Source organism: Trichogramma pretiosum, unplaced genomic scaffold (genome assembly GCF_000599845.2).
Source record: "Trichogramma pretiosum strain Unisexual culture from Peru unplaced genomic scaffold, Tpre_2.0 scaffold6, whole genome shotgun sequence".
NCBI classification, from domain to species: domain Eukaryota; kingdom Metazoa; phylum Arthropoda; class Insecta; order Hymenoptera; family Trichogrammatidae; genus Trichogramma; species Trichogramma pretiosum.
In genome coordinates this window covers 2,416,052-2,438,661 of record NW_019641678.1, presented here as the reverse complement: position 1 = coordinate 2,438,661, position 22,610 = coordinate 2,416,052, and the positions used below count along the sequence as shown (strand labels likewise).

Here is a 22,610-nt window from a genome sequence, read left to right as displayed (position 1 = left end):
AAAAGTTTAATTCAAATTTATATTCACGCAACGAGTTACGTAACGCTTTATTCGGGTACATCCTGTCTCTCTCTTTCGTTTCAAACTGCACTGCGTTGCTATGAATAGGTCGCGTGCATATTCGATAAAGGGTTGTGTAAGCAGATAAAAACTTCCTTCAAATATTTGAATTGGTTGTAAACGATAGGTCATTTGCTAAAAACTAATGTAAAATCGTTTTCTGAGTGCGAGTGAATAATATAGTAAAATCAATTAGCTTATCTATTATAACAACAGAATTGAAACTGAAATTGAAAATAACCCAAAGACCTCATTGCCGCTGATTTTCCTTAATTTTAAAAACGAACCTGAGCTTTGTTTGGTACCTATCTTACTCAAGTATAAACAATATAAAACCTCGCCACTGACGGGGCCAAGAAATTAGGCCGCTATTTAAACGTGTTTGTCATTGCATTGGCGGGGGACAAAAAACCAACACAAAAATTACGATATAAAATAAAAAATAATGTTATTATGCCTTCATTGCTTCATAATTAATTACGAATTGGTACAAATAACAAGGCACACAAAACATTAAAAAGTTCAGTGCCAGAGATTGGACCAACTAGACATTAGGTTTTCTGGATCACTGAATTCGAATCCAGCACTAGTTTTTTGGGTTAGTTCATTTTCGAGGTCATTTTAAAGTTTTATTGCGCAAAAAAGAGGAGCAGGAGCTGTGCCTAGATCATCTACACACAGCCGCTGCCCCCATTTAAGCACAGCAGCTTCTCCAATCCAGGCACAGCTTCTATTCTAATACTAAAAACAGCTGACTATATAAAAGTCATAGGAAACAGATTTGGATTGAAATTTTTGAAAAACCTTGGTCTACATTTTATCAATCTGATCTTCAAATAATCTCGAAAATGAACCAACCTAGAAAAAACTGATGCCGGATTTGGATTCCGGTCTCTGCAACTGAACTTATTAATTTATGTGTGTGCCTGTTTAATCAATAACGTATAAAATTGCGGGTAATTTTTCATTTTTCAAAACATGATAATTAGCTGAATCTTTAATTTTATTTTTATACATATTACGCGTTCAAAATGAAAAACGATTTTGAGGCCTCGGGTGATCCTCAACATTTTTTATCTCGATTTCTAAAAAAAGAAAAAATAGATCTGTATATAGGTCTATAAAAATCTATTTAGTTTTTTTAGAAATCGAAAACAGAAATTTCGGAAAAAAAGTTTGAAAAACTTTTAGTTACAGATTATAGATTTATATTACAGATTTTATTACATTATAGATTTTTCGTGGTGAAAAAACTCATACTCTAGCCTATGCCTACATAAAGCCATGAGAACTTTAAAATTAATTTTAAGTGCTCGTAAGCCTGCAGAATTGCAACCGTTCATAATGCTGTATCGCTGTCGTAAGGTACTTATTGCAAGAGTTAGAAATGTGTAACGTTGATTCTAGGTAAATTGGTGCTTTTTCTCTGAAATTGCAAAGTGTACATACAAGCAATGAAAAATCATATGTATTTTCAAAAGCAAGCCATTGCTAAAATAATCTTCATAAACTCTACATTTCGTTATGAGCTTTACAAAAATTCTCACAAAACCCAAACCCAATACAGTTCCCTTTACTTTTCTCTATCAGTTTGAACCAAACTGTAAAATCCAAGCGCAATAAAGAGCATACATTTTTTGATGTACCGATTTCACAATTACTACCTTGAAGAAGTTGCAGTTTCTTTGAAGCTATATGCATTCCGTTCAAATTTAAAATGTGACAAAATCATCTAGTAGGGCTTTTTTAAGTTTATGAACTCATGAAAATATAAATGATTATGTGATGCTTTGCTAATAAAATGGAAATGATTTATTATAAAATAAAACATTTGTATCCAATAAGTCTAATAAAAGCATTTTATTCAAGTTCTTATTCTGGTGCGTTTATGTACATATAAAAGTTTTAAAAGAATTTTTTTATCACTAAAATCATTTACTGAATTAAAAAAATTTGTAATAATAATTTTAACATTAAATTGCATTCAAAATTAATGATACAACCAATAGTGAAGATCGTATGATACTGATTAAATGTTTCAAATTTTTAAATGCACGACATCTATAGGTATACTTTCAATACTTTTATTTGAGATTTTTTGTTTAAAAAATCACTGACTGACTGATATTTTATAATAGAATAATTCACCTTACAAAATGATCTTATGATAAAATTTTCAGTATTCGTATTTAAATGGCATGATACAAGTAGCGTACTAATATGGTAACTATCTATAAATAAAACGATTAAAAGACGCCAATTTAAAGGTTTATGTTAATACACAGCTAATTATGTTTCAAATGTTACTTGATTCTCATTGAACAATTTACTAATACTACGGTCGATAGACAAGTAATGATAATATATCAATAATATATTGCTCGACAGTTTAAACGTAAAAAATACTGTAAATATTCGTACACTGCAATTTGAGTTACTTTTTGTCAAAACATATTTGTACTCGATGGTTGCGCGCCAGTTTTCGTATATATTGCACTTTTTCACAATTGAATTTATGTAATTTCAATATGGTAAGTAAATATTACGAAAATCATGCATTTTTATACGAAAATCTTTAGCTTTGAACGTAAAATCTTAAAAATATTATTTCTTAATTGCTGAAAACTTATATCTATACAATAATTTACATAAATTGTTCAAGATACTTTTACATTAATAATAATCTTGTAAAAAGTACATTCACTTGTTTATGTATATTAACTACAATGTATAAGATCGGTTAAATGGCTTTGTTTTTATTCTCTGAAGACCTGCATATCAGATGCGTCGAAAAATCGAAAATATTGGTCAAAAATGTCGTTGTCTTAGTTAAATAAATTTTAGACTTGCTGCTGGACGGAATCGTTCGTGTGCCAATAATCTTCTTCATTCGTGTTTAAGCCTAGCTGACATCTCTCTTTTCTGAATCGGCAGCTGTGGTCGCATCGGTCGGCAAACTCAAATGACTCGGCGATATCTTACCGGTCAACTAGCGTATAATCCTAAATAGAGATATGGCCAGTATCATGCCCAGTAGCTGTAAAAAAAAGGTAAGCATCGTTAAGATACGTGGAGATCGATCAGATGCTAATCAAAATGACACGATATGGCTTACCATAACGAAAGCCACGGCGATTCCAGCACCTCCGAGAATAGCCGCGTGTTTCTGCAAGAACATTTGGGTCTGTTGAAGGCAGCCCTCCGTATAAGAGTTGTATTGGTTGATCGAGTCGGCGTAACGATTACAGGCAATCGGCTGCAAAAAAGACACGCTATTTGAAGGAAGGTTTAATGGTTAAAAAAATGTACCACGTAAGGTGAACTCACCCTGCCGTCGGTCATCAAGCGACAACAACTGATGGGTACTTCGTTGAAGTAGCCGGACCAATCCCGCCAGCCGCGCACCCCACAGCAGTGAAGCTGTACAAAAAATCATTAATTATGACTAATCCGTCAAGATATAATGTAGGGAGAAGTTGGCTCGACTTTGATCGTCGGCGTACTCACTCTCGATTGAACAAAGTCCCAAGCTTCGGTATACTCGGGTTTTTCGCGGTAGAGGCGCAAGGAGTTCTGCATTTGCTGGCCAAGTGTGTCGATGAACTTTTCACGATAAACGTAGCCAAATATTCCAGCTAGTAAAATGGCGATGAAAAGAAGGAGCACCGCTACGAAGTACTGCAAAGAAATGTAAAATTTGTAAATGTTGCTTTCGAAAAGGGACTTGTTTTCACCTACCGTGAAAAGCATACAGCGAATTTCGCGAGCAGCTCCAAAGCAGCCGAGGAAGGCGATGAAGGCAGTCAAGATGCCGCCGACGAGCATTACGTAAACCGTGCCCGTCAGCATGTTGTTGTTCGTCAGCTCGGTGACGTAGTTCACCTTGTCGACCAGTGCCCATACCGCCAGGGCTGTTATCAACAGACCTCCGATCTGCGAATCAGAGCATTCATTTGTAGAAAAAGTTAATGGTTCGAAGCCGTGATTGCCCCTCGGGCAGTACTCGTGCGGGACGCGAGTGAGCTCCCAAAGCTTCCTTCTTATGTGCATAATGCGGACGAAAAATAGCTGTCGCGAGCCTCGAAATTGTGAATGTCCATTACAACTACATGCGGCGGGACAACGAGCGACACAATATTCATTGCGCAATAATGATAGTAAGCATGCACGTACTGCATACACAGTGACCGCCAAATGAGCGAACGAGCTTAAAATCGCCGCGCATCGTGAGCCAAATAGGTGTACATCAAGCGGAAAAATCGGCCGAGGTCATGGCAAACATTTTCAAACCGATCCTCGAGCTACGCATTGCAGTCGCTGCACCGACAATGTTTGCGCTCCATCGTGTCTTTATACTTACAAATATGATGAAATTCACTAGGAATAAGGTGTACTTCATGCAGCGACCGCAGCCGCCCAGTTCTGTGTGGTATCCCATCTTTCAAGCGCTCTCAGCACAACTGCAACACAAATGATTCAATTATTTTCTTTTCCTTATTGAAATAACATATACTAAAGATAAACCGACTATAAAACTAAAGTCCTTTCTTTACTCAAAATAACTTGTACACCTAATTAAAATAAAAACGTTCATATGTAGGCTCAGTGAGATACCGCAAGTCAATGAGCCTTACTACGTACGTTGATCACGAGATGCACAAAACAATGTCAATATGTAAATATAAATATACGTCATGAGTCTGAATCACTGGAAGTCAATACACGTTTAGTTCAAAATTTTAAAATGTTTCAGAAAATCCCATTTGATTTCTGCGTGTTTTTTTTTATTCGGTGCATTTTGATGTCCTTCAATAATAATCATTTTCGAAAGTAGTCTATACTCGTAATTTATCTCATTTTCCAGTATTTTAACATCCCAGTCACACTCATATACATCATTAGATTTTTGTTATAACTATTGAGTACTTTTAAAATTAAATCGATAAATTTATGTACAGTGCCCTGAATAACAAAGAGGACATGCAATAGCTAAAAAAGATTTACAGAAACATTGAAATCAGACTTATAATGCATTGGAATGAATCGACCACCGTAGTTCAAAACGTTTTTATTTGAAATTAACTTAAATTTGTTATCGCCTTGAAGAGGTTAGCGTAAAACTAACGAAACGTTGATTTTTTTTTTAAATGTTTCACAAAGTGGCTCAAAATAACAGAGTTCATTGCCAATTACGGTTACTATGCGTAAAACGTTCCCTTCATATGATCGGTTTCATGATTTTATCTGTACTCATATTTATTAATAAATTTTGTGATGTTGAATACTTTCTTATTTTTCTTCGTTCATCTTTCGCGGCGAGAGAGAATTTAGAACTCTTGAGTACATAGGCAAATTGGCGGGTATTACGTGAGTCACGGCACGCGCTGCATGGCTACTTATATTATATTCCAAGCTCAACAATGCGAATAATTCCGGACAAATTGCGCATGTCGTGCTTAGCTCCTCGATATGTTGCGCCTTGCACTTTAATCTAATTACTATATTATTACCTGGCTGCAGTTTTAATTTGTCTTTATAGTATTGATACATTCGTATGGGTGTGCGCGTGTGTGATAGCCCCGAGGCATCGAGTTGGAGATTTCAGTCGTTGACGATAAATCTCGAGTCGAAAGAGATCATTATACGGATTCGCAGCCGAGCGCGACTCGTTAGTAGGCCTCCGTAGACAATGAGATGTTAAACGCTTGCATTCCAGCCCGGCCCACGTGAGAAAAAGAAAAACGTTCGTAAAATAAACTGCAATAACAATATTTTTTCAGTCCACTCGGTGGCGTGGCGACGAAAAATGACGTTATCCACTTAAAATAGGATATATATTTTCTTGCTCTACCTATGTAGCATGTGTAGATTATACGTCGAGAGCGAGCTGATTCACCGTCGAGTTTTATGCATATAGCTTTATTGTGTATGTGTGTGTATGTGAGACCGTACTCGATACAAATATTAAAGTAAACGTCCGGATTCGAATAGTTTGCTGCAGCTTACGTAACTACTCTGATGCACTCATTATCATCGCTACGCTTATAGATCGTCGACGCGTGCGTCTATCACGCTAACATTAAAAGTAATCAATTCTGCATTTCCGATCATCAAAATTATTCCTTCTCTATTATTTAAAGTAAAAAAATGTGAATCACTCACGGAGCACGAAGAATTTAGATGGAAATTCAGCATTCCTTGCGAGCCTGCACGTCGCTTCGTGGAGCACGCCGGATGATTAATATTTAGAGTCCCGGAGAGAAGATAAAATGCGAGTAGCTAATTGTCTTTTTTGCGAAACGCATGAACGATCGCACGTGATGATACAAACAAATGGCGTGTTTACAAAGACCAGAAGAACAAAACTGGGTTAGGGATTTATGAGAGCTCAAGAGCGCCAAGGACGCGGTCGCCTGGCCAAAGTCGTGACCAAAGTCGAGTCTACACCTAGTCTGCGAGAAAAGAGTCGATGTCTCATGCTGCCGCTCGTAATTTTACGCTGATCGACTTTTCGTACTACAGTTAGCCATCGCTGTTTGATTAGATGACCAATGCGTTTTTTCTAGTTAGTATAGCGTTATGTAGCCGTTATCGTACTGCCGCTTTGATTAAACTTTAACGAACGCGCGAGTTACGCTTTTAATCGACGTCAAGGTTTGTTGACTTTTTTTTCGAGAGAGATGTATCGTTCCAACAGGCGGCCTTTATGTTGATTCGCACAGAGACAACCTTCGAATCGCCGTCATACACAGATCAGCGACCCTGCTTTAATATTCGTAAAAAAGTTTACCCGAGTATCAAGAGCAGAGAAACTCAAAATAGCCTTTTGGAGTCTTCACATTTTTTGTCATGGCATCTCTCGTTGAGACGAAGAGAAAAGTCACGGGTTAAAATTATACTTGCAGCAGGATCTTGAAATTTCATGAAAATAATGCCACAGAGCACGTAATCTCGTACGTATGATCATCAGTCGAAAAAGAAGAAAAAACTTTAACGAAATTGAGAGTAATTTCGGGAGGGAAAATTTACACCGGTTGATCTTGACCTACTGCACCTGAATGAGTTAACACAAAGAGTTGCAGAGCAGGTCGTTTCGCTTGGTTGATCAACTCGTACTGCTCTTTCCCGCTGCCGCATATATGAGCAATTCTCTAAATGAAACGCATTTTTTGAGGTAGAATCGCGGCAAATTTTTTTTTCAACCTACGCGGATACGGACCCCCGGGAAATGTTTTTGGGGGTCCTAGGAACATGTAACCACGTAGGAACCATTGAAATTTCAATAGTGCTTACTTTTATAGCTACTTTTGTGATTTAGAGGACGAAAAATCATGTTTTCTCGTAAATGCGGCTAATTACTCAATTTCTAAGTCGCTGAAAAAGTATCAAAACTCATCTAAAAAAAATAACTGGCTACTGTGTTCGATAGGAAATTTTCTCAGCTTTCCAATGGTGGTATCAGATTTTCCGATAAGTCGCACATTCACCGAGAAAATCGCCATCAAACATGCCAAGCTAAATATCTCGAAAAACTCGGTACGGAAAAAGTGATCTTTGAGGTTTAATTTCGATTTTTCCTCGTGAAAATGAAATTTATCGAAAAATCTGACTACACCATGAGAAAGCTGAGGAAATTTCCTATCGAAAGCATATCTTTATTTATTTTTTCGGTGGAATTACGAGCTAGTTTTGATTGTAGCGAGCCGAAAACCTCGCGACCGCGCTGAATCAGCTCGGAAACAGAAAACAGCGAACAACGTGAAAGAAATTCCCATGTATAACATTGTAATTCCACCGAAAAAATAAATAAAGATATGCTTTCGATAGGAAATTTCTTTGGCTTTCTCATGGTGTAGTCAGATTTTTCGATAAATTTCATTTTCACAAGGAAAAATCAACAATTATCCAAAAAGTTCACTTTTTCCGTACTGAATTTTTCGACATATTTAGCCCTCAATGTGTGATGGTGATTTTCTCGGTGAATGTGCAATTTATCGGAAAATCTGATACCACCATTGGAAAGCTGAGAAAATTTCCTATCGAACACAGTAGTCAGTTATTTTTTTTAGATGAGTTTTGATACTTTTTCAGCGACTTAGAAATTGAGTAATTAGCCGTATTTACGAGAAAACATGATTTTTCGTCCTCTAAATCACAAAAGTAGCTATAAAAGTAAGCACTATTGAAATTTCAATGGTTCCTACGTGGTTACATGTTCCTAGGACCCCCAAAAACATTTCCCGGGGGTCCGTATCCGCGTAGGTTGAAAAAAAAATTTGCCGCGATTCTACCTCAAAAAATGCGTTTCATTTAGAGAATTGCTCATATACTCGAGCTTCAACGGGCCATTAACTTTTTACCACTTTTTGTTGTTGTCGTTTTTATTAAGAGCCTTAATCCGATATAACATAGTGTTGTCTGCGACACTATTGCCTTTTTTTACAACGCCGCTTTTTTTACGACTTATTATAAATTCAGCAACCGTAGGAATAGAGTTAGAATTAATTGCACGTACAATTTATATCGATATTATTCCACGATATGCTTAGTGAAGAATTCATCGAATCGTCACCGAGCAGAATTTTTTTTACGACTCGCTCTATGAAAGTGTAAATTATGTCTCGGCGCGTTGTAAATTCACGATGCGCCTCTGCGCGCGCGACTCCTCAATCACTCAGGACCTTGAAATTATTTAGGTGTACACGCGCAAATAATCAATGTTTAGCCATAGACGCACAAAGCCGGCTTGGGACAAAACAATGGCAATTAATTAATGGAGCAATGATGAAAAATCGCTCGGGTAGTCGAGTGCATGCCTGTGCGAAACGTCGACCGAGAAGCATATTGGCTCTCTATCAACCATGTGGCTTAGCATAATCAACATTGCGGGACCAGTTACATATTTTAACTTCCTAACTAAAATTCGTTTCTTCCTGAAATTTGTACAAAGAAACTTTTCTCGGTATAATTGTTATCTTTATTGAAAAACAATTTTAATAATTGTATGCTTTTAATCTCTCAGCACTTACTCTATCAATACATCAAACAACAATTATATTCAGTTTACATAGTAAATTATAATCTTTATGCCTTATTTTTTGACATTAAAAATTCTTCTCACGTATTATGATGATACTGAATTTTTTTCGCTATAAACATTGACCTCAATAAGAAAATCAACACCATCAGTTTCACTTGTGAGCAGGCATTAGATGCAAATACTGCCTCGTGGTGTGCATTAATTTATTAATGCTTTACGCGCTGTACTGCCAACAGATACGACCTTTGCTGCGCTTATTTGTTTATAAAAAAAAGTCCGAAAGCCTCGAGGACGCTCGTCGCTGCATTGTTTTGGTGGGAAGGCAAAATAAGGACAGTTTCAGCGAGCAAATAAATATCGATTTTAGTTCAAGTTTTACCTTCAACACCATATGATAATCTCTCGACTCGTTTGAACAAACATCAATTTAATATTCTGAGTAACGATTTTTTTTCTTTTTTTTGCGGCTATGACTAGACATTTAAGAAAATAACTAGTCCCTATTCTCAAAAATTCGATTCTAGTTTTGCGAGTTCGAAATACCTGACATGATAATTAGTAAAATTGTCTCTGCTTATTTACATTGCGCTAAAACAATCATTAAAATTGCTCGCTTTGGGCCTCTAAGTCGGATGTATGAACACAAGCACGCGTGCATAAGAGAACAACGAGCGATCGCTACTAATAGCACGTAATTGATAATTTGACGTAGAACGTAAATAATGACGACGATTACGTCTTTGAAATTCTGATGTATCGGTGATGACTTTGCGTCATTGGGCGTAAAATTCCATGTCCACGCGGTACCATGCCGATTGTCTATAATGTCATTGTTGAGATCTATCGCGATTACTTTTACAAGTCGTTTGTTTGTACAATGCGAAAATTAAATGCACGACGATTGCCTCATAAACATTCATAAGCGACATCCGAGGCGTGGTGATTTCAACGCCACATCGAGTGCAAAACAAACGCAGATCATCCGAACAAATTTAATATTAGCTGCGTTAAGGCTACTCGCGTTGCCGATCGATCGATCGTAAAACTCAAGAATTATGATTTATTAGAAAAAAAAACTCGGGCGTATCCGCGTTGGCGCGATGTGCAGGGTTCGTTGAACTCGTCGACGCTCGAGCAAGCATTGAAAAAAAAAGGAAAAAAGGTAGCACGAGCAACCCTCAACTTGGGTATTATAACCCTAACCGTGAAAAAAGTCGCATAGTGCGGCAAGAAGGAAACAAAGGTATGCGCGCATACAATCGTTTGTTCGCGTGTGGGCTGCGATGGATTAATGGTAAAAACAGCGGTAAGTAAGGGAGCGAACCACGCGAACGTACATACATGTTTACGAGAACAACTCGCTTTGTTTTTTACTCTATCTGTGAAGCAGCACTAGGGTTCACAATAAAATCGGTCTCAAATTTCAAGTGCTAGGTCGTTTCTTCGGTTTACCGCAAGTCGAATCATCGTGTACTGCCAATATTCGTTTTCATTAACAAAAAAATACGCGCAAAATATTATGAAATTGTTCCTAATTGCTACCGCATTGAAGCGAGTCTTGTCATAATTGAAACGAAATAACTATCGGAAAAATGATCGGGAAGACAACTAATACCGATAATTCGTTGTTGAGCTAATTCGCCCTAAATTCGATAGGAAAATTATACGGTAGCATTTGTAATGGGCGTGTGAAATGCCGTAAGAACGCGGAAAGTCGACGGTCGCTTCCTCGTCGTGTATATTATATTATATACATAAAAGCCACAGACAATACGAGCGCGTTGTTGCGTACGTTCGAGTTAGCTTCCATTTACTGCCGCTTTTACGTAATGTTCTTTATATCTTCAATGTAATACGTGTAGCCAGTCCCAAGACGCGCTCGTGAGCTGCATTTAATTCGCTCCTTTTTTTCCCCTCCACGCCATATGCATTATTACGCGTTGTACCGATAGTGCCGACTGCAGTCCGGCGTATATTCGTGCAAGGACGCGATCTACAATGCGTGTCGCGATTCCACGCGCCTCTCAACGTGTCCTCCGTAAACATTTATTTACTTGCGCGCGAGCTCTTTATGCCCATGCCATGAAAATAATGCTCGGTATCGCGCGACGATGACGGGCAAACTTTACTTCTCTTTTTTCCTATTTGTTTCCTTCGCGTTTAAACTCGTTTCCGAGTACGAGTGTTTATCGTGCATCAGCCACGAAATCGAATTAAATTTTCAAAGCTTCTTTGCGATTTCATTGCGATTGGCGTTTCGTCAACATTACCGAAAACAAATTATTCTTTCTGCGCTTGACAGTGACCGTTATAATATCAAAAATTCGGAATTCTGGAAATTTAATGACAAAACTACCCTAATTTGAGTCTCTAGTTGGAATTACAACTGGTCTTAAGTAAGAGATGCTGCTTTACATTTAAAAATTAGACAAGCGATCGTGACAATGCCAGTCATCGAGTAGAAAATTCAGCATTTCAAGATAGCTAATCGAATGGACGAGTGAACATGCATAAACTTTGTTGTCTTAACAAGAAAGTAGATCGATAAAGAAAAGTAAACAACTGGAAATAGGTTTGTTTTGATGGAACAGGATTGCGACGAGCAAATAAAATTCTAGCGTACGAGCGAAGAACAATTTTGTGTATCGACGGCACGAAAAACGAGGCCAAAGAATTCTCGATCGGACCTATCTTGCGTAACTGTCCAAAGAGTTTTTGGCTTACATAATGAGTTTCACATTTTCTGACTCGGCTCCGCACTTTTGAGTCTCGAGCGCGATCGAGGCTGCTTTACCGCGTACCAGTGTACGGTGCAAAAAACTGAAAGTCAAGTGTCCGCACTTGACACGCGATAGCGCTTGTAAGCGCTATACGTAAGTCGCCGCTGTAGTCTGCGATTAATTTTGCGAGGCGCTGATCATATTTATGCACGAGAGCTTCAGCCATCGCACGTGCAGTCATTACACGAATCGAGGTTCTAATTAAACATCGCACAAATTCTGTGCAGCCTTTTTAGAGCTCTGTATACTTGGAAAAATAGAGGAAAATCCACGCGTAGATCTCGTGGTCTAGATATTTTTTCGCAATTTTTCATAACTCGATGCAATCCACGTGAAACTGTACTTCTTTGTAACTTTTTTGTAATTTTTCCGAACTGCGTGAGAAGACGTAAAATCGATTCTCTTGTATGTTGTTGGCTGCGTCGACGCATCGCTCGATGGGACGTCTATCTAAACATTTATCGCGCCAACGCACACTCGGGTGCAATTTTCACAAACGGCAAGGGTCAGAGCGCGTAGTTGAAATACGACTTGCAGGCTCGAATTGACACACCCCCGCAGAAGGCAATGTGCAAGTTCAGGAAAAATAATAACGCGCGGCTCGCAGCGCCTCGGACACGCGATGGGCTATTTATCGATCCTTGGATGCGAGCGGCCATTCGGCATGCACAGTGGGCTGCTGGCAGTGGCGGTGGCGGCCTGCGAAAAGTTCGTTCACTTCTGTTCGGCTCTTCGTGGCGCTATGCTATAGTTGGATTTCACGCAAAGTTTGTTTTTGGAACGCGAGCCGTCGCGCATCCGACGGACTCGTTATTTTTATACATTTTATAATGGAGCTGACTGTGCGCGTTGCCGGGCGCAGTGTACGCCTTGCTATTGGTCATAATTATCGATCGTTATACAACTGTCACGTGTTTTTTTTTCTTTCCCATAATAGTCATTTTTTACCAGGTTTTTTTTATTGACACGAAGATACCACAAGAAAATGTTTTCCATGGCGATTTAACGCAGGGTAAATTTAAATGTGTCACGAAATCATGCAGTTGATTGATCGGTAAGCTCACGCGACGATCTATGAATGTTTTATCGCGCGCGTATAACGTAGTGAATTGAATTTCGTTCCAAGATCGATTCACAAATGAGTCGAGCTCGAGCGAATCGTCAACACTGAGCACCCCGCGAATATAACTGGGACGCCGCGTGGCTTGTAGCTTCGGACCATTGATTTACTTGATCATAACAATGAACAAGTGGATCGTGGCACCTATTTCCCTGCTTTTATTCAACTCCCACCTATCTGAATGCATTTATAAAAAAACGAATCATCGCAAGGGTTGTCTACTTAAAAAAAAGCGGATCATCGAGCTATTTAATATCTTTTGCGCGAGACCTCCGACGAGTCAATAGCACCAAAAAAACAGGTCGGTCACGCATGTATATTTTTGACGCGGGCTTGCTGCCGTACTTTTTTCAACAAATGCAGACTCGACTTCATTTTATCTCATGCATATATCCGTTATGTAATGTAAATAAATCATGTCTTAATAATCTGGAAATACGCGCGCAGTGCGTCGACTTGAAACGCGATGCGCGCATTATACAACGCGAAACTTGCGCAGTCTTTGACGCGAAACTTTGGAAGCGAGCCAGCAACGATATTTGTGCGTCGGTCTATCGTTAACAAATAAAAGTTTCATAAATATTCATCACGCTGGTATGATTTTAATTGACCCATGAAACTCGAGACTCTGAAACGAGATCATAAAGGAAATTCTAAGGAGCATTCGCGAATAAAAATTCGTGTAAGGTATCAGAGAGCGTGGACGTGCCATTTAAAATACGCGAGCAATATGCAATCGTAAAGGCAGAGTGTAACGATAGCACGCTGCAGCGATAAAAATATCGTTCAGTCCAGAGAGAAGGAGCGAAAAATTGTTTTGAAATTGTAAGGCGTTTTGCGGCTACGAAAGGTTCGAATTTACGACTTTCTCATTACCCTCTTATCCCTTCGTGGTCCTTTTACACGAGCAACAAGTTGACGAGTCGAAAATCGACTGCAACTTTCTTTTTTCAACGTTCCATAACGCCGTACGTACAAACACGAGGAGCCCAGAAGCGCGACGACAATGAACCAAGCCAAGCACATCTGTGTCTCTATACGTAATGCACCTTTGCAAATGCATTCACTTTCATTCTGTGCTGCCTCGTGCTGCAGACTCGCATATAGCTTTTCTCCATGACCCTAACCGTACGTACAAACACGTATATATCTCGAGAGAAAATCGGCACGAAGTCGTTTCTTTACGGCAGTGGAGCGACTTGTATTGGCCAAACGATCGAGAAAGAACGAGAGAAAGAGAAAAAATGTCAACTTACTTTGCGGTTTATTTCAAGCTGTTTAGAATATGCGCCTATTCAAGTCTTGGAGTAGATTCGTGCAGCCGACAATGATCTGTAACAATTGATGATGCACACGTCACTAAACTATTTTTCCTCGCTTTTTTGCCCACCTCTGATTCGACAAAATTATGAAGCTAATCGTTCTGTTTGCGTCGGTAAAAATAATGAATTGCAAGCGAATATTCTAAATAAATTATTAGGAAAAAATTGTATAAGGAGAACAGTTTTTGCTGAGAAATTGAAGAAGTATGCACAACATTGTCAACAAGGCTAAAAGGTGAAATCGTCGAGTTGTGAAAACAAAACACGTTTTTCAAACCAACAAACAAACAAACGAAAACATGCAATAAATCCAGGGGTGAAATCCGCTTGTCACTCACATGTACAATCGCTCGCACGTGGCAGGTAGCAGTGGCGAAGGAGAACGCTGCGATTCCGTAGCCTGGCCGAGTCGAACTGCTAAAAGTCTTGAAAGTCCACCGCCGCCAGAGCGCGATTCGCGCGTTTTGCGCAGCCATATGGCTCGGGCCGTGTTGTGTACAGTCCCGTCTCTTTTGCTCTCCGTCTCTGTCTCGCGGGCGCCGTTCGCTCGCTGCGGCGCAGGTGTACGTGTGTGTACGTTCGGCTTTTGCATGTGAGCTCTACTACACCGAATGTGTGTGCCGCCCATCCACGATCGCGTACGTGCGCCGATCCCCCCACGCATCTATCCCACGGGCCGCGGCACACACGTGCTCAACTACGATATCCCCATCGGCCAAGTATGTCCTTTTATTTTTCATTTATCGAGCGAGTGTCCGCATTATTTCTCTATCCGGGTGTGCGATCGAACACGAGAAATCGGTATGGTTTTCTTTTGCTCGTATCGAGATCGAGGAGATACATCGAGCGATGCGTCACTTTTTCTCTTTTTCGCCTCTCGTTCTCCCTCTTCTTTTCACTCTCACGGATTCTAAATTGTTCGCAATTATCATCTGCCGCAACTACGAGCTATATAGAAATGTGCATCCTCGCGCGCTAACGAAAAAACCTGTACGTTGCCGCATTTCCGAGTAAGATCGTAAACTTGGTCTATGTATACAAATCAACCCCTGCTCATCGCACCTCGACTTTCGATGCCTTATCTCCTTGTAAAACTGCAGTATAACGGCTAAACTACCTCGCTGTAATGAGCTCAGCTTGCGCACCGTGTACTACATGTGAATATTAATTTGCTGCTTGTTACTTTTGCCGCTCTGGAAATGTATTTTTTATCGCTTCGGCGCTTGCGACCCGATGAAACGATTACATCTCTACGTAGAGCCTCGAATTTTTTCTTCTTATTTACTTTCGAATTATGATGAATCGATACTATGTTCAGATTTGTTGTTACGATAAATTGCACTGCATTATAATTAAACAATACGATGAGGTGTGAACAAAATTATTCAATATAGCCAAGCGCAACGTATCGCACTGATTCGTTAGAATGGCTCTATGACTAATTGCTCAACTAGTAATAGAAGAAGTAGTTTTCATATACGTAATTTCCATTGATCGTTTCGATGAGTAAACTCGAATGATTGTTCATCGCGCATTAAACTAACGATTTATGCAAATGTGGCTCTTCTTCCGGTTGTTGAAAAAATTTCCGGTAAAGAAAAAAATTTACCAGATTAAATTTTGGACTAGTCTGTAATAAACGGACGCGTATAAAAATAATTGCTTCATCTTCTCATGTGTAATGCGTAGCTCTGAGTCAAGCTAATTTTTTTGAAACCGCTAAAAGATAAAAACAGCTGTAAGTACAGTTTGTTTGACAATATTCTTTTGTCAAACAACGTTTGCGTTTGACGCAATGGTGCTTATTTTTTTAAACAATTGATTTTCATTTGAAGTATTTTGATATGTTTACTAATACCACTGGCTTATTGTATTCCATAGTGAATTCACAAACATGAAGCAAGCAACATGTTTGCTCCAGTATTAACCCGTTTCGGGCCAAACGGACGAAATTTTAGTTATTTTTTCACTCGCTGTAAACTCTGTGAAAAAATTATGTGAGAAATGTCAGAATAGTCATAACCGACGTAAAATTTTATGAACTTTGCGAATCCGGCGTCAGAATTGTCAAAAAAGTTGATGTGTAAAAGTTATGAACAATTGAACAATAAAAAACACGATTTTTTTGAAAAAAAATTTGATTTGATCCGAATTTTCGAGTCGAAACAGACTTGCTCTATAGGTCTAACACGTTTTTTTTGCGTCCATGGGGTGTAGGCTTGAAGGTCCAATAGTTACGATATCGAAATTTAACATGGCAGACACGAAAATGGCGCTTCGTAGAAAAAAACCGTATATGAACGTAGTCAATTTTTTTATATGTCAACCAAGCGCCTAGGAAAAAAACGTTATAGAGAAAATGTTGAATTTCGATAGCGTAACTATTGGACCTTCAAGCCTACACCCCATGGACGCAAAAAAAACGTGTTAGACCTATAGAGCAAGTCTGTTTCGACTTGAAAATTCGGATCAAATCAAATTTTTTTTCAAAAAAATCGTGTTTTTTATTGTTTAATTGTTCATAACTTTTACACATCAACTTTTTTGACAATTCTGACGCCGGATTTGAAAAGTTCATAAAATTTTACGTCGTTTATGACTATTCTGATATTTCTCACATAATTTTTTCACGGATTTTACAGCGAATGAAAAAATAACTAAAATTTCGTCCGTTTGGCCCGAAACGGGTTAAATTTGATTTTAGCTCGTGCATATGATTTTACTATTACCTATTTGTTTGTTATAAAATAAGTTTTTTGTAAAATTGGGAATAAAGATGAGGACCTATGGCGACTTTTCTCGTTCTTAATTATTTGAGTTAACGAGTAAATATCGTCTTTAGAAATTGACATATATAACATGCGCAGAACTACACATATCATTTATTATGAATTTACCTGAGTAGTCCAGGAGACTTTCATAGTCAATTAAATTTTTTCTAATTTCTTTTAATAACCCCTAGAATACTAATATTTTTTGTGAATTTCGACGCCCGAGAGCAGAAAGATATCTTTTTATACTCGGAGGCAAAAAATGGCCCAAACCCGTTAAACATTAAACCTTCTTTTTATCAACCACCTTATTAGTACATGACTTGGATGCTTTTTTTTCTCCTAGTTTAAAAAATACTTTTCTGGCCGGGTGGGGGGGAGGGGGGGGGGGAGGGAGTTGACCTAAACATTCGAGAAATAAGTAGTAAAAGAAAAAGTTTTTGAGAATAAAAAAGTACAATAAAAACACAAAAACACATCTGACTGCTATGGGTAAGAGTGCACGCATAAACATTTAGATTTTTGGAGGTAGGAAGCATTAATAATTTTTACATTTTGGACATTTTGTTCTTAAAAATTCTATGAAACGCACTTCAATAAGTATTTTATAACTACTTTATAAGAAATATATTTGAGCGCGAAAATCGCGTTGTTGTCATTCAAGTCAACGATTGGTGAAACTATGGTGCGCGCGCAACTACAGTGCAGAAACATGGCCGTGCAATTTGCAAAGTCTAGCGCTCCCCAAAGCAGGCAGCAGTGTCGGTCTCTCAGCGGTCTTTCGTACAGAGCAAAAAAGCTCGCGTGCGCCGCACAGCACACCACCCACGTACGACACAATACCTATCTACGTACCTATTGACCAGAACTCCAAAGACAAACGTCATCGCGAGAGATCAATTTTAGCTTGCACGGCAAAGCTCGCTTCGTCTCTGGACGCAGATCCAGTTGTGTATCCAAGTCAACCATAATATCGCACTCAATTGGCAACCACTAAACGTTCGAGCTAGATATCAGCTGACCGAATGTTTACGCTGCTGATGAGGATTCAATATAATCAACAACAACAAAAACAACGTCGTCGTTGTCTTCGTCTCGGTTGTACTTTAGCCCTGTCAACCGATTTTTTTCTCATTCGGTGCGATAGAGACAACAAGTTGACTTGTATTTAGTGCCAAGTATTTACAAATTGCATAAGTGGCCAGTGTTCGCTTAACAGTGCAATAGTGTAGTGAGATTATCCACTAAAGGCAAAACCATGACTATCGCTGCCATGGAGAAACTGCGCGAATGTGGCTGGTAATTGAAACCAAATCTGGTTTTAACTTTTCTTACCAAAACTTCCAATTCATAACAAAATTACGACTTTTTTGATATCATTTATAAGTTAATACTTCTGTTTTGCTACTTAGCTTTTTAATGTAGGTTATCCGCGTTGTTCATGCCCATGTAGAACATGAATGGATAGATCAAATGATAGGATTAATTATCATTGGAATTTATTATTTTATTTCATTCAAAAATTACTATAAACAATAATACTACACAACTGTCTACACACTACCATATAACTATCAATTCTACTATTAGGTTGAATAACTGAAACTCTTCATTACAGGTATCTGACGGAACATGGATTCGACTTAGTTAGTGATTATGGAAGTATTATAGAGCCACAAAAAATCATAAAACAAGCCATTGAGGTATATAAACTTAAGAAATTTGAATTATCATATTATCAAAATTTTCAAAATTTCATTTTAAATTTTTTTCTCAGTTTGATTTAAAAGAAATCAGTAGTGGTGAGGGTGATTTAAGTCAAGGAAACGTAGTGTTACAAATTCAAAAGCAACGTAATGTAGCTGCTCCTAAAAATAATGAAGAGTCTCGTGGTGCTCCGAGAATGCTAAAGATCTCATTTACTGATGGCAAAAATAGTTATCAAGCTATTGAATTAGAACCCATATCATCTATTAGGTAAATGGAAAATGATGCAAATAAATCTAAGCTATAAATTTTACAATTTGATATGCAATGATAATTTTTTCCAGCTTAAATACACCTCCGGGTACAAAAATCTTAATAAGGGGTGGGTCGCTAATAATGTCACATGGAATGATTTTATTAAGGCCCCACAATATTGTACAATGTCTTGGAGGAAAAGTTGTGAGTCTTGTAGAAAAGTGGGAACTAAACAAAGTATGTAGTGCTTGCATATATTTATTCTTGATCATTTACTTTGAAATTCACAAATATATATTCCTTTTTAGAAACTTGCTTCTCACAGTAGAGTAAGACCAGTTGAAGAAGGAGGACCACCGCCATGGATTCCATTTGGAAAAAAAATAGTCAAAATAGCAGAGCAAGGTAAATTCAAAGCTTTAGCTGAAAAAGAAAAAGAAAAAGAAGAAAATGCAGAATTTGAAGCACAGCGTAAAAATGCAATTGCTGAAGCAGCAAAGCAAGGAAGTAAGAAAGTTTTTGGTGGAGGAACTAAACAACTACTTGATCACAGTGTTCAAAAAATTGTTGATCAGGGGTTTACGATAGAACAAGCAGAATATGCTTTAAAAGTTAATCGGAATAATGTTGATAGAGCACTTAAGTCGTTACAAAGATATGATAATAAATTGAGCAGTAGTGGTGTTCGTGAACCTCGTGAACCTCGTGAACCAAAAGGCAAACGAGGTGACAAGAAAAATGAAGAAGTTTCCAGTAAGCCAAGTAGTGGTAAAATATCTCTCTTTGATTTTCTTGAAGATAAACTGCCAGCTCAGGTTGAAAATTTAGACATTAATAATTCACATTATGATAAACATGGTAAAGATCGTTCCGACAATTATTCTGATCGTCATTCCAGAAGTAATGACCACCAACAATCTGGACGCGGTGGAGGAAGGTAAGAAATGAAACATTTTTTATTCTGATTTATATAAACTGAATGCTTATTTAATTTATCATTTTAAAATTTTAGAAATGCTCGTGGTCGAGGCTATCAAATACCACCGCGTCATCTTGAAAATAATCGACCGAATAAGTTCAACAGTATCAGCACTACTAGCACTCATGGAGGAACTTATAATACAACTCCTCCAAAAAGTAACAAACCACCACGTTTCCAACGTAATCAGGAAACACAAAATTTCCATTCTCAGGCGTATCAACAGCAGCAACAACATCATCAAGAACCGATTGGAAGTTATAGCAAATTTCCACAAATTAATGAATTCCACAGCATGCCTCCATTCTCTCAGTCACGTCAAGAATCGTCAACTCCTAGAGAATATAGCTCCAATATGTCTCAAAAAAATCATCCAGAATATCAGTCTAAAAATCAACAAAGTTATCAAACACAAGTCATTCAGAACAGTAGAAATCAAAATTATGGTAATAATGCTCAAACATACCAATCCAGTACTAATACTTTGGATAGAAATTTTGGAGCGAATCAATCAAATCAGTTTTATAAGACAGCCAATGATAATTTTGATTACAACTCCATGATTGGTGGAGCAAACACTTCTCAAAAGAGTAGTAGCTACTACAATAGTAATTTCAATAATGAGGAGCCCTTAGGAGGTACATGGGTTTGGAGAGTTGGAGATAGATGCATGGCCAAGTATTGGGAAGATAATATGGTAAGAAATCCAGTTTTTTTTTTAGCTAAAAAAATGTATTTATTAACAAAATTAATTATTTTCATAGTATTACAATGCTGAGGTAACAGCGGTATCAAAAACTACCTGTGTTGTGTTATTTAAAGATTTTCATAATTATGAAGAGGTGCTTCAAATCGATTGCATACCAATAACTGAAGAAGTAAGTTTCGTAAACTTCATTTTTGAATTTAAATTGATAATCAATCTAAATTTTGTTCAATTTTTAGAATCCAAATACTCAAAATCAAAACGCCAGTGGTTTTGACAATAATCGACGATCCGATCAGCAGTATCGTTCGAATAATCGTCCTCCACGCTTTGAACAAAATCAAAATAATTCCAATTGTAAGCTGACTATATTTTCATCTAAGTACCGTATTTAGATCTTGATTGCTAATAAAATTCAACTTTTTTTAGCGTCGGAGTATCGCCGTGGTGGTGGTGGATCAAACAAAAACAATAGACGTCGCAATCAGCAGCGCAGCGCGCAGCCGATTTACCAACCACCAGCTCAGCGCGGAAATGTTGGTACCGGTAATTTTAGCGATACATAGGAGCTTGACAGCACGGCCGCCGCTGGATAGCACTATCGGCTCTTCCCCGATGAGGTGGCCGGGCTCTTCGGGCTTCATGGACTTAGTTAATGGCTGACTGATTTTACCGATCGATCAGCTCTTGTCATTACAAAAATATATACCGAACTCCGCGGGGAGAGTTTGGTGCTAAGAGATCACGTCGAATAATTTTTAGTGTAAAAGCGTATATGACATTGTTATGCAACTTTGCTGTACATTTCTTTTCTCACATAAACTAAAGATTTTTTTTCTAATACACATTCAAAAGTATCTTTGAAGATACAATGATATTTACAAATACTCGTTAAAATATTGAGCAATATCCTTTTTGGTAAACTATCTACATCTTTTAAATGAATTATTTGCACTAGTATAACTAGTATGAATGATGAAACTGTTTCCAGCGGAAAATTAACTAAGTTTTAAGACATTATTAATCATAAAATTACTCTTTGTATAACTAATCATCAAGCATAATGTAATGTTAACGAAAAATAAGAAGTTTTCTAGTCAATTTTGTAATACTGAAAGTTTCAGTGTTTTGTTCAAATCAAACTTTTTATTTATCTCTGAATTGTAATATTATACTGTTGCGCATTGCCATTTGCGTCAGAATCGGAACTTCAAATGATACAACCATTTTTCAAAAAAATAATTTAATGAAAAATGTATAATAATCTACTAAATTTCCACTAATTAAAAATTAAAACAAAAAGTCGTTGCGAGAATGTCGACACAAATTTATTAATACTGTGTTTTTTTTTCTCTTGAAAATTTACAATAGAATTATCAATTTCCGCAAAAAACTAAATAGCCAGTGTTTTCTTAGCCATCATTTTAACGTGTAATAGATATATATGCATAAGTCGTATAAATAAATACATTAATCTATTGTAAATTATAAAAAATGACTCGTTTGTGGTTCAATGCTAATAGTACACATACGCAAGTGCTATCTAGTTATTCTAAACCATTGTTTCTGTTTATCACTCCGCATAATATATTTACATAGGAAAATGTATACATATTATATAAATAACTACATCTCTTGCCAAAAGCAACTGATGAAATTAATTACTAAACGCGGACTATCATCGCAAGAAAATAACGTTGATCCAATTTCATGAGATTTATACCTTATAGTACCGTTTTTAGTGTAAAGAAAAAAATGCAACATGCCACGATGGACTTTGTAATGATTTGTATTTGGAAAGTTTCCACAGTAATTGCTGCATGTTTTGCATTAAACTATAGCTAAGTGACAAATGATCAATTGTCTATTT

General features: G+C 37.6%; 2 protein-coding genes across 4 annotated transcripts; one reads left to right on the top strand and one right to left on the bottom strand.

The window, feature by feature from the left end:
• Positions 1 to 1,896: 1,896 nt before the first annotated feature.
• Positions 1,897 to 14,817, bottom strand: LOC106657997 (CD82 antigen-like). 3 transcript variants are annotated; one of them, XM_014379755.2, is made up of 8 exons: positions 14,661 to 14,815; positions 14,257 to 14,332; positions 4,421 to 4,520; positions 3,799 to 3,993; positions 3,568 to 3,738; positions 3,388 to 3,480; positions 3,176 to 3,316; positions 1,897 to 3,097 (listed from the first exon to the last, which is right to left on the bottom strand). In XM_014379755.2, the coding sequence occupies exons 3-8, from the start codon at positions 4,496 to 4,498 to the stop codon at positions 3,050 to 3,052; spliced, it is 726 nt and encodes a 241-aa protein (XP_014235241.1). In that variant the 5' UTR covers positions 4,499 to 4,520; positions 14,257 to 14,332; positions 14,661 to 14,815; the 3' UTR covers positions 1,897 to 3,049. The 3 variants fall into 3 exon arrangements, with proteins under 3 accessions (XP_014235241.1, XP_014235242.1, XP_023316538.1); XM_014379756.2 differs by lacking the exon at positions 14,257 to 14,332 and having other exon boundaries at positions 14,661 to 14,817; XM_023460770.1 differs by lacking the exons at positions 14,257 to 14,332; positions 14,661 to 14,815 and adding an exon at positions 4,589 to 4,668.
• A 3,043-nt stretch (positions 14,818 to 17,860) lies between these two features.
• On the top strand, positions 17,861 to 22,042 carry LOC106657850 (tudor domain-containing protein 3). Its single transcript, XM_014379533.2, has 9 exons — positions 17,861 to 18,392; positions 18,712 to 18,796; positions 18,871 to 19,070; positions 19,145 to 19,292; positions 19,364 to 19,992; positions 20,068 to 20,731; positions 20,799 to 20,912; positions 20,980 to 21,097; positions 21,170 to 22,042. Exons 1-9 carry the CDS (start codon positions 18,352 to 18,354, stop codon positions 21,304 to 21,306), a joined length of 2,136 nt encoding a protein of 711 aa, XP_014235019.1. The 5' UTR covers positions 17,861 to 18,351; the 3' UTR covers positions 21,307 to 22,042.
• Positions 22,043 to 22,610: the final 568 nt, after the last annotated feature.